The sequence below is a fragment of the Molothrus ater genome, chromosome 4, assembly GCF_012460135.2.
Source record: "Molothrus ater isolate BHLD 08-10-18 breed brown headed cowbird chromosome 4, BPBGC_Mater_1.1, whole genome shotgun sequence".
In the NCBI taxonomy this organism is placed as follows: Eukaryota; Metazoa; Chordata; class Aves; order Passeriformes; family Icteridae; genus Molothrus; species Molothrus ater.
In genome coordinates this window covers 28,678,746-28,695,200 of record NC_050481.2, presented here as the reverse complement: position 1 = coordinate 28,695,200, position 16,455 = coordinate 28,678,746, and the positions used below count along the sequence as shown (strand labels likewise).

Here is a 16,455-nt window from a genome sequence, read left to right as displayed (position 1 = left end):
GGTTGGTGAGCCTGCACACAGAAGCAGTGGGCAAAGGCCTGTTCTTGCAACTCCAGGTTATCTTCATTTGGGGACTGTAACTTGGGCAAATGTTATGAAACACTGACCATGCTCAGCAGATTGTAGCCATAGCTACAGTTTCTGCCTACAAGGCACTTGTAGGGGAAAGTAGTTCTTTGCTGCCACTTCTCAGGCAGCACAGCTTGCTTCCCACTCCTTACTCCTGCCAGGGCTGAGCAACCTTGCATTGCTTGCTTGCCTGAAGCAGTGCATGATGTTGACTCCAGGTGAAGAGAGCTAGTGCTTTCTGAAACAGCTTTCTTGTAATGAAAAATTAGTTCTGCACTGAACCCGGCTCTATTTAACAGGAGACTATTTTAACCACAGCTCAAGTGACATAGCTCTTTAGAGAACAACAACAGCAAAAAAAGCTTTTAAGAGCAGTTATGCATCACAGATTTAACTGACAAATAATAAAATGCATACTAGCTTTAGCTAAAACTTTAGCATTTTAAAAATAGGTTACTTCTTCCTTATTTACCATGTTGATTTTTAAGCTTACCAAGGTACCTTTCTTTCTTTCAGACAGTGAACTTGGCTGTTAAGAAACATAAACCTTCTGGAGGGTGTTTATATTGAAAATCCAGCATTTCTTCCTACTGTGTGACAGCACTTTCCAAATTACCCTCTTATGAATCAGTTCTGAAGAACTTGGTAACACAAAAGCTCTAGGACACGCATATTGGTAGAAGATAGGAAAAAAAAGAGCAACATTTCTGAAGTCCCACCCTACATAGTATAGAAGCTGTGAGTGCTCCAACCCCTTTATATTTTCCCACCTGCACATTTAAGAATATCCAAAAGATTAGGTATACAAAATACTAAACCCTGCAACTGCTCATTATTATTGAAGCACAGAGACTGAGCAGAACTAGCTGGCTGGGCAGGTTATGCCCTTCAAAAAGTTTAGGGATCGTGTCTGAAGATTATACAAATGTGCATGACAAGGCAATGGAGCTGAATTAAGCATGTACAGGATGACATCCAGTTTTGTGAGAACATGAACAAAGACATCCAGAAATAAACACCTTTCCAAACACACACAGGAAATAAATCAACTGCTCACAGGACAATGCCTTATTCATTTCAATAAGCTGAAGAAATGCTAAAGGTGAAAGGTGTAAATTGGCTTGTGGGTTTAGAGCAAGTACTAGAAGAATTTGAAGGGGAAAATAATATCCAAGGAGAGTACTCAAGCATCAACCCCCCTTTTTTAAATAATGCCTTTTCTTCCTTTTAGGTCTCTTACCACAGCCAAACAAGGCAAACAAGAAATTAAAAAGTACATCTTACAGTACTTGATGTAAAAATGCAGCAAAAGGGAATAAATATGAATCAAACATTTGATTATTTGGCTTTAGGATTGTCAGTAGTAGATGCTGTTGTTCCAGCTAACAAAGCCACCTTCTTGGAAGAGAGACAATTAAGGTACACATTTCAAAGATGGGCCAAAGTTTATTTAGCTTTAGATTTGGAAGTCACACTGAAGTCCACCTCTGCTTTTCAATAATTTATGATAAGAAGAATGTGTGCTTAATGATAGCTTATTTTAAAGCCCTCCTGCAGAATAAATGGATACTTTACAATAATATGAGCCAATAATGGTGCAGTGAAGCTGTGATCTTCAGGGTGATCTACAGCACAGCCTGAGCAATAAAAAGTTCTGTTTAAATCAGAGAAACACTGAACTCTTCAAACTTCCCTGACCTTATCCTCAAGCTCTAAGGATTTTAGGAATACCACATCCTGCACTCCTGCAGCTGGCAGTCACATTGCCTCAAGACTGCCCTGAGCACATGTGCCTTGTCATGCACACAGGATTTTGGAATAACCATGAGTGTGGATCCCCTTGGACAGCTACACCCCTGAGCAGCACGCGAAACCCACCATCATTGTCAACTTTGTGACCAAAAGCCTCTGAGATGGGGTAGTTCAGAGAGGCTCTTTTCTACTCAGGTGCTCTTCTGCAGAGTCATGTCTAGAATCAAACACTACTGCTCCATAAGCAAACATGGAGCAGAATGGGACATGTGGGACAATGGGACAATGAGGATATGGGACATGTGGAAGCCAAAGCAAAGGCAAATTGACCTGAATCCAGGAAATGGACAAGAAGGGGGAAAAGTACAGTAACCTGCAGCAGTACAGTGTTTGGGAAATTGTCACAACATGGATGCAGATAAACACTGCTGAGGTTCCTGACTTCAGAAATTTGAACCAAGGAGATTGAGGCTCAGTGGGAAGGGAACAAACCAACAGGATTATTTATGGCACCTTGCTGTGACCTCCCCACTGCATGAAACTAAAAGAAAGTTTGCCCATTTCAGTGAGGTTTGACTTTCTGCCATATCCCCTTCCTATTTTCTGTTTCTTTCTTTTCAGGTTCCTTAAGCCATACCTCTTTATTGCCTTTTTAATGCTTTCCTACACAGGTTTAAAGATCTCGGGATGTTTTCTGCTGCCCAGCATTGCTGAGCAATAGTTCTGGGAGTACCTGAAACTTTACAAAGCTTAGTGATGAAAGTTTCATCAGTCAGAACTTTCCTAAGCTCAGCAATGACGCCTGGTGGTGAAACACAGGGATCCTGTTCTTCTAGAGCTTCTGTGTAGATTGTTTTTTTAATGTTCTGTTCTTCAACATCGTGGCCCAGGAACAAATCACACTGGAGGTCTCTAAGTCTTGGTTAGACAAGCTTGTCAGAGCTGATCTTCTCTGAGGACAGCAGGGTGAAGCAGACAACTTCCCAGTGTGTTTTCCTACAGTTGCATTAACTTCATACAGCTAAAGGTGGTTCAAAGAAAGATCTTTCTGTAAGAAGTGCCCTAAAGCACTACATGTAAATATTTATTTCTGTTATCAGAAACAAATTCCTTGTCATTTCTTATCATAAAACAGTACAGTGATTTATCTCTGCTTCCAGTGTAATGCATTTGTAGGCCATGCCTGAAATATGCAAGTGGCCATCTTGAAAATATTGAGAGCAGCCAGGTCTGTAGATTGAAAATGAAGAATAAATGTGCTTTCTTAAGTAGCATGCCACAAACTAGAGCACCAGAGTGCCAAACAGTGCTATAACTTGTACACAATATGTAAATCCAAAATGAAAAACAATTAAAAGTCCTCATCCTCACAGTGAAGAATTTCTTCCTAATATCTAACCTAAACCCACCCTCTGTCAATTAAAAGCCACTCCCTTGTCCTATCACTACCTGTCCCTGTAAAAAGTCCCTCTACAGCTTTCCTGTAGGCTCCCTTTCAGATACTGGAAGGTGCTGTAAGGTCTCCCCAGCCTTCTCTTCTCCAGGCTGAACAGCCCCAGCTCTTGCAGCCTGTCTGCAGGAGAGGTGCTCCAGCACTCTGAGCATCTTCATGGCCTCTTCTGGACTTGCTCAAACAGGTCCATGGGCTTCATATGCTGTGAGTCCCAGCTCTAGCCACAGCAATCCAGGTGGGGTCTCATTAGAGCAGAGCAGGAGGATCACCTTCCTTGGCTGCTGGCCATGCTTCTTATGATGGGGGACAGGAAGGCCCCACTGTGTGGGCCAGACAAGCAACGTGTATGAACAGGCAGCAGCCACTGAGCTGTTGTGACACAGTTGGCATGAGCTGCCTTTGAACAGCAACATACCCCAGACCATGTTTTCCTTCTATTTCTCCATAGACAGGTAAGCTTCAGATCTAAACAGCTGGACTTTAAAACACCTGCATGTGTGTAGGTGTGTGTATCTTATTTCACTGATAATGTTGTAAGGCTGTTTAAGGTTGCACAACAGTTCTGTAAGATGCTTTGGAACCCTTTCAGCATGTCTCTAAAAGTCCCCAGTTTGTCTGAGCTACTATACTCTCAAGCCTGAGTAAATGAGGCACATGTATGAAATGGTCTTAAGGAAACCTTGGACAGACCGAGGAGTCTTAGATCAGGTTTAGTAGGTGCTACTTGCATTAACATAAGGTTCTCTCAGCTGTAAAGGTGTAATTCCTTGAAATTTTACACATATCAGTTAGAAAAACAGTGTTATGCATGCTGGGTATACTCATGTTACCTTTTTTGTTACAGAAATAAAACCAGCAATGAAAAGGCTGATCTAGTTTCTGCAACAAAGCAATCACACTTTTTTAAAGCCTAAGAAAAGCCCTGTGGACCTTCAGCAACCAACCACAATCCATCCTTTTAACAGAAGAAACTTTTCTATTGACCTTTTAGAAAATGTAGAGAGAAGTGCACTAAGAGTGTAAGTCATAACCAGCTGGGTGCCAAGCCTTTACAGACCATAGGGAGCCACAGGGATCCCACCTGCAGTCTCCACTTGAAAGCAATAACAACGAAGGGAAGAAGAAAAACGAGCACAAGGCAAATCATAGTTGAATCAGCCCTCTGAGTGCAGCTCAGCAGAGAGGAACACTTAAGATGCCATGACCTCAAGCTCTTCAGGCATGAGAAACCTGTGTGAGAGGTGCACTTATTCAGGCACTGCAGCTACCTGGCTACTCCCTGGAGAAGAGAGGGATAGGCAGGCTCACAGGGCTGAAGCAAAGCCTCACTTCCAAGATGTCCACTTCACTACTCTGCCACAGCACTGAAGTCAGGTAAAGAATCAGAATCAGAACATGCATCCAAGACTAAGATTATGACTTTTTTTTAAAGGAAAAATATTTGATAGACAATACAATACATACAGGATCCTGTGATTACACAGTAATACTGAATCTGAGTGACCTGTAAGGAAGAGTTCCTCTCTCCTGGTGTTGTTCTGAGGCTGTGTGATAAATTTTGCTGAGAATATGAAGGAATAATCAAAAGTGATTGAGTCACCTCGGTGTGCACCATGTGCCTACCAAGGCACAGGATTTGCACCTGTGCTAACACCCATCCCTCTCAGGCTCACATATAAAGCACTGGCTTAACCCCACATTCATACTTCACCTACTGACCCCAGCTAACTAAACACAATATATAAATCAGGAAGTTCAGTTGCCTGTGATTCTCTGTTGAGATGCTCAGGAAAATCAGAATTTTTGTTTTGAGTGTTCATGCACACTTTGCAGCAGGCACTAGTGGTACAGGTTTTGGAACCAAAGGAGCACTTGTCATTCACTGCTTTTAAGAAAACTTTTGAACAGAAATAGAGACAAGAATGCATACATTAAAATATTAACTACTAATGCTCTTGGAATTTACATCCAACTTGGTATGTATAAAAAAAATAATATTAAAAAATTAAATTAAACAGCTTCCCTGGGAAAAAATGCAGCATTTTCCATTAATTTCTTTTTTTCCCCCTCTCTTTTAAAAAGCTATTATATTGAAGTTTCAGGGTAAAACCTGCATTTAACTTAACCCTTCATGCACAGAAACAGCTCTGGGACTACCGAGCACTGAGATAATTCAGCTTTACAAGGGCTGCAGATCGTCTTTGAAGTAAAACTCCTTCCTGTCTCAGTTTTATTCCACAAACTGCATGTCTCGTCTTTCCCATCATCAAATTCTGAAGCCTAGCTGCTGTCTGAGTCATTGTCTTCATCTTCTTTTCCAGACAGAGCATGTTTGGATGAATCATTGGCTTCTCCCAAAGGAACAGCCCCCTTCCTCTGTGGCAGGACACTGAAAAAGGCCTCTTTCCAATCTCTCTTCTCCAGGTATGCAAGGATGATCTCAAACACTGCAACATTAGAAAAGCCCATCAGCTCTTTTACAGGGAGGTAAGTGAATTGCTGATAGCAACACACCCCCAAATCCATCTTTACAGAGGTTTAGGTGCATTCTCTTGTGGCTTCTTCAGAGCAGAACTGATGAAATGCAGGCAGGAACAGACACCGCAATTCTGCTACTACTGCAGCCTGAAGCCAAGCAGGACCCCAAGTCTCCAGCTGCATGACAGTATTTTTCTCAGGGACTGAGACAAATACTTCAGTCTCACCAGTGCCTTCTGTACAGGCACCAGTGCTTTCACATGTTTGACAGGAATCCTGCTGTGGATGCACTTTAATAAAGATTTTGACCCCTCCTATAATTAGCTCTAATTGGCTCTTCCTTTCTATATAAAGCAACAGTAAAAGATCCAACTTTAGAAACATGTCAAATCTTACAAATGCATAAGTTTTTTTGATAATTTTTGGATAATTTTTAAGTCCCGTGGCATACTATATCCTCCTCCATGCTTAAATAATCGTTATTATCATGCAAATGCCAGCCTCATTAATACGGCACTTTCAGAAAATAAAGTTACTATTGAGCACTGTGTTACATAAAAAAATAAACTTGAAATAAAGCAAGGTAAAATAAGCCAAAGAATGTGCAGTGGGGCACAATAAGGACTGTGACACCATGTCAAAAATTTCCATGAAGGTCTGAGTAGGCTGCATTTTGCATGTACTTTTGTTTAATGACACTGAAAGACAATCTAATAATAAAGCTGGAAGTTTAAAAGGAGCAGGATTCAAGGCTTGGTTAAGCCATTAATACTTCAATCAGAACCAGGAAATCAGGTAAAAATACAGTTATGAAAGTTCAGTAGCTGGAGTACTGCTGATACCAACTGAGGAAAGTCTACAAGTACTGAGGCAGTTACTGCTGAACAAAGCTGTTGAAAGAGGTGAAAACATCACAAACATTCATCCTCCCTTGGCATGAAATGTGTACCCTACAAAAAAATACAATGTTGGATAGTTTCCAGCATTTTACCCACTTATAGAGTAAACCTGGAAACAAGACCAGGATGGTAAGAAAGCCACAAGTAATCCTCAGACAAGCCAACAGGATACAATGTTCACTTCTAAATGGCTAAGCACCATCATTTACATTTAACCATATCCATAATATTTAAAGGTCACGGCAATTAGTGTATTCTGAAGGCAACTAAATTCAAGAAACATCAACATAATAAAACAAGGTTTAGGCATCTGCACTACAGTGCAGTAGGTTTGAACTGTGACTATTACAGGTATATTCTAAAATAATGTAATTATTTTGTGATTTAGAACTTACCATGATTGACAGCTAACACTTTCCGACTGTTCATTTTGACAAAGTTTCCAAGTGGGAGCTGTGCATGACCAATTCCCTGCTCTATAGCTTTTCTGTAAGTAATTCCCTGGGGAAAAGACACCAAAACAAGTGGATTGAGAATAACTGTTTCAGATCAGCCCACACAGATTCACTGCAAGTATCATTTCCTGGCAAGAGTTTTGCCTGCGTTGCCATGCTGTTGCTTCAGAAGGTGGTTACAAAAGAAACTTAACCGGATTGGACAGCACCTTCCAGTGGGCTACTACCACTGGAAAACTCACTACTTTCTATACATGTCACACTGTGACCTGTGGTCAAAAGGATTGTAAATGAAACCTGTTCATGCAGCTGCAGCTCTAGAACCATCAGCTGTTGCCTGTTTTAAAGGTGAGCTTATGTAAAGTACAAAGCTATTCAGGTTGTAGTCACTCAGTATTTTTTCAGAGGAAGAGTAAAGAATAAGAAAACTCTGGAACACAAGCCACTGCTACCACTACAAGTGTTTTTCACATTTCTTCAATATTTTTTGGAATTCCTTTTTGAAGAAGATTTCTCATTATTAATTATGTTAGTTTACATATGAACAGCAATAATATCAAATAAGGTGCCAAAAAAAAGCTTCAAAGAAACAGACCCACAGCTTACCTTGTGGTGATTGTGATCCACCAGTCCTCCAATCACATAGGCTTTCTTCTCATCAAGCTCTCTGAGAACGTCTGGGGAATCTGAGGTAAGATATACTAGGTCTTCTTTCTTTATTAGCTCACTATAGTGCTCTGTTCTAATTTGGATATCCTCAAAAAAAGGTAGTTAAAAGAAGTTACATTCAACTGATGAAGTGCTGGCCAAGCTTTACAGACCCAAGATGGGACTGGCAAAATAAATCCAACAGTTTGTGGTCATTCCACATTCCTCATTCACGTTCAAATACGTAGCACAGTGCAAAATGATTTTCTGTGTAAACAATCCAGTCCCTAGAGCACTGATTTGTAAAAATCAACAGGAAATTTCCTGAAACCCAAAAGAACTTTACAAGTCCTTAAGTTCTTGTGATTCCCTTCAAATGTTGTCATATTTCTCCTATGGATCCAAGTAGTTTTCAAGTCCATTAAGAAAAGTGAACCCAGAAGCAAATGCTTAGTTAACATTAATTGTTCAGTAAAAGAAGTTTATGCTAAGCTCTCATGGAGCAGCTATTGCACAAGAACTGCTGGAAACAGGACTGCTTTTATTTGTTCTATGTGCTGTCCCATTGCAGTTGTTGGAATAGTGGCTTAACAGGGAGTCACAATGAAAACCAACATGAGCTTGACCATAGGAGAAGCTACTACTCTCCAGAACGCTTCAGCACTGAGAGGAACGTGATGAAAGTGAAAGTGCACACCAGAGAATCACATCCCAACTGGCAAGTCTTGTTTTGGACGTGGATAAAAGAGCACTGCCAAGACAGACAACTGCTGGAACTGCCTAAATCAAGGAGTCCAGCTTAGACTATCAAGAATGGAATTTGCTAAAAAAAAATAAGTGAAAATGGATTTGTGTGTAGTTTTTCAAGCAAAAATCAAATCTAGATTCAAGAGAAGCAGTCTTTGGCTTATTAAAGTTAAATCAATTAAAAGGACAAAAAAGCTACACTTTTTCAAATATGGTATTGCTCACATGTATTACAAAAACCCATGTGGAAAAAAATCATGTTCTTCACAACTAACGATATAGTTAACAACTACAATCAAGACTTCAACTTTTTAGAGAAATACTCAATTATTCACCTTCCAATTCACCCATCCTTTGTCATTTTCATTCATATTGGTCTTCAGCTGTCCCCCATGGCTGGTCAAGTAAAACTTCAAACAGAACAAACAAGAGGTACAAAATACAGAAACGTCAATTTGCCACAATCTGTTTCCTCTCTTTCTACCCTTAACTGTTAGCTAAAACTCTTAATATTTTTTAGATGGAAGTGGTACTAGGACCATATTCATACAGTTAGTGATACGTTTAAAAGACAAATTCAGACTTATAGTGACTTTTTAAAAAATCTGCCACAGCTAAAACCCAGAGTATCAACAGCCTCTTACTGGCACACCTGGATCTGGCACTTTTCATCTGTATGCACATACTGTTCCATATATAGGTGTATCCTTATAACATGTGGGTGTTACAACAGAAGTAATTTTCTTATGAAAGAGGCAGCTTAAATATTTTCTCTTCCTACTATAGTTCTCATGTTTGGTACTTGGCAACAGTCAGCGTTCAGTTTGTTCAAACTTACCTGCACAGGATGAAATGCCTTGCGGTTTTCTGCGTAACATCTCTGAATCTGCTTGTGAAGCTTCTTAACATCCTGTACACAACACAGTTTGTTTTTATTTAGTCCTTCATACAGACCATCACAAAATGCTTTATCATGAGCCAGTCAGAAGCTAAAGAGAGAAAAAGGAAGTTTTTAACTGGCTAAAGTGACTACTCAGAGAGTATGGGCATCAGATTCTGAGAGAAAAAGCACCCATTGTGAGGGGATTATGCTGACAAGGAGACACACACATATTCCGCACAGGTGTACTTAGACACCTCTATGCATGTGCTTGATTTACATTATTCTAGGGGAAAAAAAAAATCACTGGGATTTAATGAACATACAGAATTAATCTGAGGAATCAAACAGGTTTATCACTGTGACAACACTCAATCTGTAACCCATGGGAAAATCCTGAGAACATACAGTCTATATTTAAGAGAATTAAATATACCTAGTTCATCTGAAGTTCCATTTACCTTTAACACCATCAGGTCATCAAAGCTGCAGTCCACGATGAGGCGAAGCGTGCTGGGAACAACTTCCCTGCGCATGCACTTTCTGTCATTCCCCTCACTACTGGAATCCAATTTTGACTGACGTTCTAGTTTTCTCTTCTGGCGTTTTTCTTTTCGTTTCTGCCTAAGTAAACAAACAAATCAATCCTCAAAAAGTGCTGCCAGCTCTGCTGAGGTACTGTGTTGTGCACACAAATGCAGACTTCTAGGACCAAAGTGGTTGTCCTGTGACGGTGATAGTTTAAACTCAGCCTGTTGCCTGCATTTGTGCCACACTGAGACCAGCACAAAACACACCCCCTCCCGCCTTTGTGAAGTTCTGTAAATACCTACAAAGACAGACATCAGACACAAATTCAATTTGCTCAATTAACCCAATGCTGGGAATCTCATGGATCTGAAGGTGCTCGAGTCAAGTCTCGTAACAGAACTAGCCAAAAAGTGGTTAGTTTACACATGAACAGCGATCACAGTATCAGGATCAGAATAAGGAAGACAATTTACATCCTGTTTCACTGAACAGTTTTTCAAAAGGCTTCTGAAGAAATTGTTCCATCCTGCTGTCCTCCTGACAGGAGCAGGCAGTTGGGAGGTCAAATTTCAGAGACAGCAACAACCACTGTCTTGGGAAGGAGGACCTGGCAGTCAGTGGGATAAGAATAAACCACCATCAGCGCATTTGCAGATACACTTTCTCTCAACACAACAAAACAGAAGCTCTGTATGTCAGTGTAACTTATAGCACAGCACTTCATGTGTCAAATGTGGCTGCTGTTATTCAGCATCTTTGTAAGAATCTCAAGTCTGACAGCACCAGGAAAAGAAGAACAAGACCACATGTTCTGTCTCCCTTCTGACAAATAACAACATGCACGTTTGAATCCCTCCTGACATCCTCCTGAAGCCGAGGAACAATTCTAGGATGAGGAGGGGACGCTTACCTCTACAGCCTCTTCGAGTGCAGACCAAGTAGCCTGGGGCTACTGCTTTAAACCTGGTATGGGAGAAAACTGGTTCAACTGCCTTGATTTGATGAAGCAATTCACAAGCACATTCTGCTGACATGTCGTTATTATTAGCACTAAATATTACACGGGAACCATGGAAAGCTGCTTTGCAAACCATACCTCCGTAGATCTTTCTGTTCTTCCCACTGCTTCTGCTTCAACAGCTTCTTCCTTTGCCTCTTGGACATGGACTCAAGGCATTCTTCCTTGCCTGAGCCTGCCTCCAGTCTCTCTACTGGATTGTCATTAGACTTCACCTTTCCTTCCACATCAGGAACTTCAGGGAATGGGGTATTTTCCATTGGGACCTCTGGACTGTCTGTGGGTGACTCAGATGACATTAGCTTTTGGCTGGGTTTTCTGACTTGTCAGCACATGCTGGATATTTCATTAAAAACAATTCTTCTGCTCACCAGTTCTCTAGGAAACAAAGTGATATTAAGTGTCATTAATAAGATGCTCAACTAGAATAAACACCACTCAATACCTACTATAAGCCTGAATAAAGGATAAGAGAAGGCCTTTTTTGTTTGTTTAAAGCCTCTGCAAATAATAACATAGAACATTCTAGAAAGATTATAACCTATATTCTGAGAGTCTAAAATTCTGCCTGCTAGATCTGAAGGTAGTGAATAGCTTCTGATTAAAAACTTCGCAAAAGAACAACAGCATAAAATTAGGGAATCGTACTGAATCAAATGTAATAGAAAAAAAAAAGCATTAGCAGGATGTGTACACAAAGAATTAAAGATGTGTCTTGCAATATAACTACAGCAGCATATTAGAGAAAGATGTAATACAGAAGTATGTAATTTTAAAGTGACTAAAGCCATTTGGGGGGGAAAAAAAGAAGTGTGAACGAGCTGTACTCCTTCAAAATTAATTTTTATTTCTCCCGAAAACAGAAGACACTGGACAGTAACAGTCACCGGCCACTGTCAGAAGACAAACACAGTAAGTAAAAGGATGAACAAATGTTATTCAGCAAAACACTCTCGGTTCAAACCAATTACAATTATAACCACTCCTTTCCCATGGCGAGCACGATTTTTCCGCACTAGCAGCTCCTCTGTGGAGAACGCTGCATCTCCACCAGGCAGGAAACAGCAACCCCCTGCTTCCTGCAGCGGCAGCAGAGACAGGAAACGCACAGCACAGCAGAAACCCAGCGGAGGTTTTGCTGGCACATCCCGATTTCCCTGTCCGAGGGCGTTCGCACACCTGAGCCCTACGCGCACGCCTGCGTGCGTGCATACAGGCGCACAGACACACACATATATACACACACATGTACACACACACACACACACACACACACACACGCACGCACACACGCTCACACACGCAAGCGCACGTGTATCTATACACGGACACGCCATACACCCTTCATGACTGCAGAGGGCCGGCCGCAGGCCCGCGGAGGGCTGTGTCCCGCCCCGGCGGTCGGGCCGGGCCGGACCGGGCGCGGTGCGGGGCAGCGCTGAGGGCGCTGAGGGCCCTGGGGGCCGCCATGTTCCCCCCCGCCCCCCAGGGGCCTCAACGTACCCGCGAGCCGCCCCGCGCGCGCCCGGCGTGGGAAGGGGCGGAGCCGCGCAGGCGCAGGCGCGCGCGAGGGGGAAGCAGAGCGGCGGTCGCGCGAGGCCGCCGGGCAGCGCGCCCCCCAGCGGCGGGCGGTGTCAGGGCTCGCGCCACCCCCCTCACACCCCGAGCCGTGGCTTTGGGGGCTCCGTGGGGGTAAAGGGCAGCCAAAAGGAAGAGAAAAGCTTATTTTTATCCGATGGTTTGATGGCCCCGCTGAGTTCAGGCAGGGGCCAGCGACGTATTTTTGGCTCGTGGCATTCCTCAGCGCAGATCTGTAGATGCAGAGGTCCCCGGCAGTGCCGCGCTCCCTCCGCCCCCGCCGGAGAGGGCCGCGCCTTCGCGCTTCCTATTTTTAAAGGCCGCCGACAATTAGCTGTTTGAACTCCGGTGTCAATGCCCAGCGAAGGCAGCGTTCTTTCGCCGCCAGATAACTTCACGAAAGAATGCTGCCCTGTTACAGGAGTCGGTTCTGGAGACTGGGATGATATTCTATGGGAACAATGTATCTTGGGCAGCCTGAGTATGTAGATGTCTGTTTGCCCCGGGTTAACGAGGCGCACAAAGTTAGCAAACACACGAGCGTGCGCTGCCATAATCCCCTTTCCGTGTGCATCAGTGTTTAGCTCAGGTTTCATTGGTGCCACATATACACACTCGGACAGTTTTAGTGCTGGTTTCGGGTTCGCCACAGCTGTGTTGCACTCACAAAACTGTGTGGTGTCACTATAGTGAGACACTGACCTTTCAACTGCTGCTGGAATTTAATATTTGCTGTAGTATTTGATCTAATTTGTGATTCCCGTTCAGTGCATTGCTTTAAAAATAGCTAGATTTGCATTTGCCGGGGTCTATTTAAAACCTCGCTGACGTTACTATTAATATCTAAGCTTGACACACCAGCTTCATAAAAGCCCAAATGCTCCAGTCTCCCTGTGGAGAATTCTTTGGTATTTTTTGGTCACAGAAAGGCAGCAGATGAGTTACCAACAGAAGCCCTTTTTTTTTGAAAAAAGCAAAAGACACCTGACAAAGTCATGTCATTCTCAGATGTGCTTTTTCCTAGAATGAAGAAGCTGCTTACGCAGTTTGTTTTTCTCATAGTGCCCTCTGCAAAGCGTCAGTATTGCTCATCCAGCCCCCTGTGTCCTCAGACAACAACAGAGCATCATGCAATGTTTTCCAACGTCTGCCAAGTGGTGACAAAGTGAAATGGAAAACTGAGCAGTTGCAAATATTGAGAAAGAGCTGTCTATCTAAATTTCATTATTTTATAGGGCCTTAACATGACCTTTTCAAGATGCTGATCCCAATGGTGAGTCACCCTCTCTCCCAGCAACAGAAAGAACTAAATATTCCAGAGCTTAAAGCTGCAGCTCAAGAGGCAGACTTTGGAGAAGAAAGAAGATACTCATGGGAGGCTCAGGTGTGGGCAATGCCATTGCTCCCTGTGGGCTGGGCCTGACTGCAGCACTCTTGAGGAAGGCTCAGGGTACAAACTGGCTTTGGCCAGTGGCTTGGATGGGTATCTCTGACCCCCTGCCCCCTGTGGCAGAAACAGGGGGTCTTATTCACCCAAAGCCTGGGAGCTGGGGGCACATGGGCAGCAGCTGAAGGGCAAAGATGCACTGGGGTACTTTGGTGCTTACACCTGAAGGTTTGAGTTGAAAAGCAAGATCTTTGTGCTGTTGCTTCAGAAGAGAAGGCAGAAAGAAACATTTTGTTGACTCAGAACATGGGAGGAAATCTCATTAGTTTTATTAGGTTGTATAAAGATATGAGCCCTACAGTTTGGACTCTGGAAAATGTGCAGCAGCAGGAATACTTTGACCCCGGTCTGTATGCCAGCATGGCGTGAGGCATCCATGAGGGGCTGAGCCCACAGCCTGTACGTGGAATGGACTTTGGTGGGCACAGCGCCGTTTGCACGGGTGTAATCTGCCTGAAAGGAAGTCACTGCTGATTAGCTCTGGCCATAACTGAGGTGAGGCTCAGGCCTCCTGTTTCTAAGATGTCTGAAGAGCACCCCAGCTCTGTGTTACCAGTATGCCTATGGGTGTATAAATGTGCGTGCACGTGGAAATGTATGGACAGAATTTCTCTACGTGGCAGTCATGCCCTTGGCTCTGTAATTGGCTCAGATACAGTGGTGTCCAAAGAGAGATGTGGATTTACATCAGCAGGGGATCTGGCCAGGGATATTGTAACAGAGGCCTTTTTAAAAAAATATTTTATTTCAAAGAAGAAATAAATTTCTTGTGTCTCAAGAGCACAGAAAGAGGACAATTGCTCATCTTCAGATTCCAGACCAACATCACGCCCCCCTTCTGAGTAAAATGTCAATGCTGCTTTTCTGAAGCAGGATCCATATCTCTGGTCTTTCTCTAGATGGAGTTGGTTTTGCACTAAGATAGTGTCCTTATTTTTTTCAAAACAGCATAGAAAGCCTGGAAAGCTCTTTGTTTACTAAATGCAACAAAAGGAGTCCTCTGCCTCAGCCCCTTGAATTCGGGAGCATGTCACAACCTATGCTGAGAAAGCAGCATAACCAACCACAAATGGGGAAGAAGCAATAGCAGACCCCTGGGGTTTCCTAATCTCCTCCTTCCCACGTGTGCACACACAAACAAAATACAGGAAAAGGCCCAGGGGGAACTTCCACAAGGTGCAGATGAGCATAGGGGAGAAGCAGTGGCATGGACCTGTTGTTTCCCACTCCTGGGCAATGATTGACATCCACAGTGTTTGCTCAACTTCTCTTTACCACAAAAAAACAGAGGAGGCACTTATACCACTCAAGGTGAAGGCTGCTCTCACTTTACCATCCCTTGCAGAGGATGGGGCCCTCTGGGAGCATCTAATTGCAGCCTGGGGTGGCACTTGCTGGGTTGGGGTGTGTGTAGATCACAGTCACATGAAAGCAACCTGTGGAAGTGAATTGGAAGACTGTGTTGATGGCTCACTTGTGTGTTTCCTTTACTTGCAGGAGCAGATCCTGCCTCTTCACAGAGCTGGGAAGGCTTTGTGTGCTGGGCAGAGGCATGCAGCCTCGCAGGGCATGCCAAGAAACACGGAGGGTTGGCCTGCTGCCCCACTGACACCTGAGGGACAGCTGAAGGACATCCTTTAACCGGCCCTGTGGCCATGAGGTTAGTGTGAGAGGGTCTGGGATTTACTGTCAGAGGAAAAGGGAAGCATGTGGGTTAGTCAGCCAGGGCCTTTTCAAGGGAGGTAGTGAAGGAAGCACAAGGAAAGGGTGAAGGGCTTGGTTTGCCCTGCTCCCAGACCTTGCCAAGCAAGTACCCTTCACAGAGATGGGACAAAATGTCTTGTTTTATCTCATCTTTCAGGCTCTAACCTCTGCCACTGCAATGATGTAAGATAGAGGCTGGGGATGCTGAAAAAAGAACATTGATTTAGTATGGTACAGTGCATCAGGCACTGACATCACATCTGAGTCTGTAATGAACTAGTATCAGTTTTTGGGATGACACTGATAAATCCCATGTACTTCTGCTTCCTGGAAGACCCTTAAAAAACCTCTGCTTCTAAGTTGCTCAGAGATGATGACAGATGATGCAAGACAGTGGAAACAGTGGTCAGGATCTGGCCCCTGGCAGAAACAGAGCTGATGGTCCTTTCGTTCACAGAGAGGAGTGGTAACAGGATCTCCTGGTTCTTCCAGCACTGGAGGTGGGCTCTGCTGCTCAGTAATGGGTCTGTGTGGGCTCATTTTTTCACTCAAAAATGAAAGCCAGGGTGATCGATAAAATGGGGTAGAAACTGCCAGTTACCTTAGTTCTTAATAATTAACTGGAAGTCCTTTAATGAACTTAGTACCTGAGTGTGGAATTTGGAATCTGACCTTTACTACATCTAGATAAACAGTGTGGCCAAGCCTGTGGCTCTCTCTGCAAGCTCCACTCTCAGCTCACTTCTTGGAGGTTCTCACACTTCATGCTGCAGTCAGGAGCTCGGCAGAGTCCAGC

At 43.4% G+C, this 16,455-nt stretch overlaps 1 protein-coding gene across 4 annotated transcripts; it reads right to left on the bottom strand.

Moving 5' to 3' along the window:
• Positions 1 to 356: 356 nt before the first annotated feature.
• Positions 357 to 12,468, bottom strand: TRMT10A (tRNA methyltransferase 10A). 4 transcript variants are annotated; one of them, XM_036382051.1, is made up of 8 exons: positions 12,434 to 12,468; positions 11,009 to 11,308; positions 9,843 to 10,005; positions 9,340 to 9,411; positions 8,837 to 8,911; positions 7,713 to 7,862; positions 7,047 to 7,152; positions 357 to 5,721 (listed from the first exon to the last, which is right to left on the bottom strand). In XM_036382051.1, the coding sequence occupies exons 2-8, from the start codon at positions 11,227 to 11,229 to the stop codon at positions 5,555 to 5,557; spliced, it is 954 nt and encodes a 317-aa protein (XP_036237944.1). In that variant the 5' UTR covers positions 11,230 to 11,308; positions 12,434 to 12,468; the 3' UTR covers positions 357 to 5,554. The 4 variants fall into 4 exon arrangements, with proteins under 4 accessions (XP_036237944.1, XP_036237945.1, XP_036237943.1 ...); XM_036382052.2 differs by lacking the exon at positions 12,434 to 12,468 and adding an exon at positions 12,270 to 12,360; XM_036382050.2 differs by lacking the exon at positions 12,434 to 12,468 and adding an exon at positions 11,902 to 12,216.
• Positions 12,469 to 16,455: the final 3,987 nt, after the last annotated feature.

Bases quoted from the DNA above. Each gene is read 5' to 3' on its own strand.
- TRMT10A (XM_036382051.1), bottom strand. From the start codon at position 11,229: ATGTCATCTGAGTCACCCACAGACAGTCCAGAGGTCCCAATGGAAAAT. The intron at 8,912-9,339 runs GTAAGTTTGAAC...TTCTGTTTGAAG, and splicing joins AGGCATTTCATCCTGTGCAG to TTTTACTTGACCAGCCATGG. The intron at 7,863-8,836 runs GTGAATAATTGA...CCTTTTTTTGAG, and splicing joins AAGGATGGGTGAATTGGAAG to GATATCCAAATTAGAACAGA.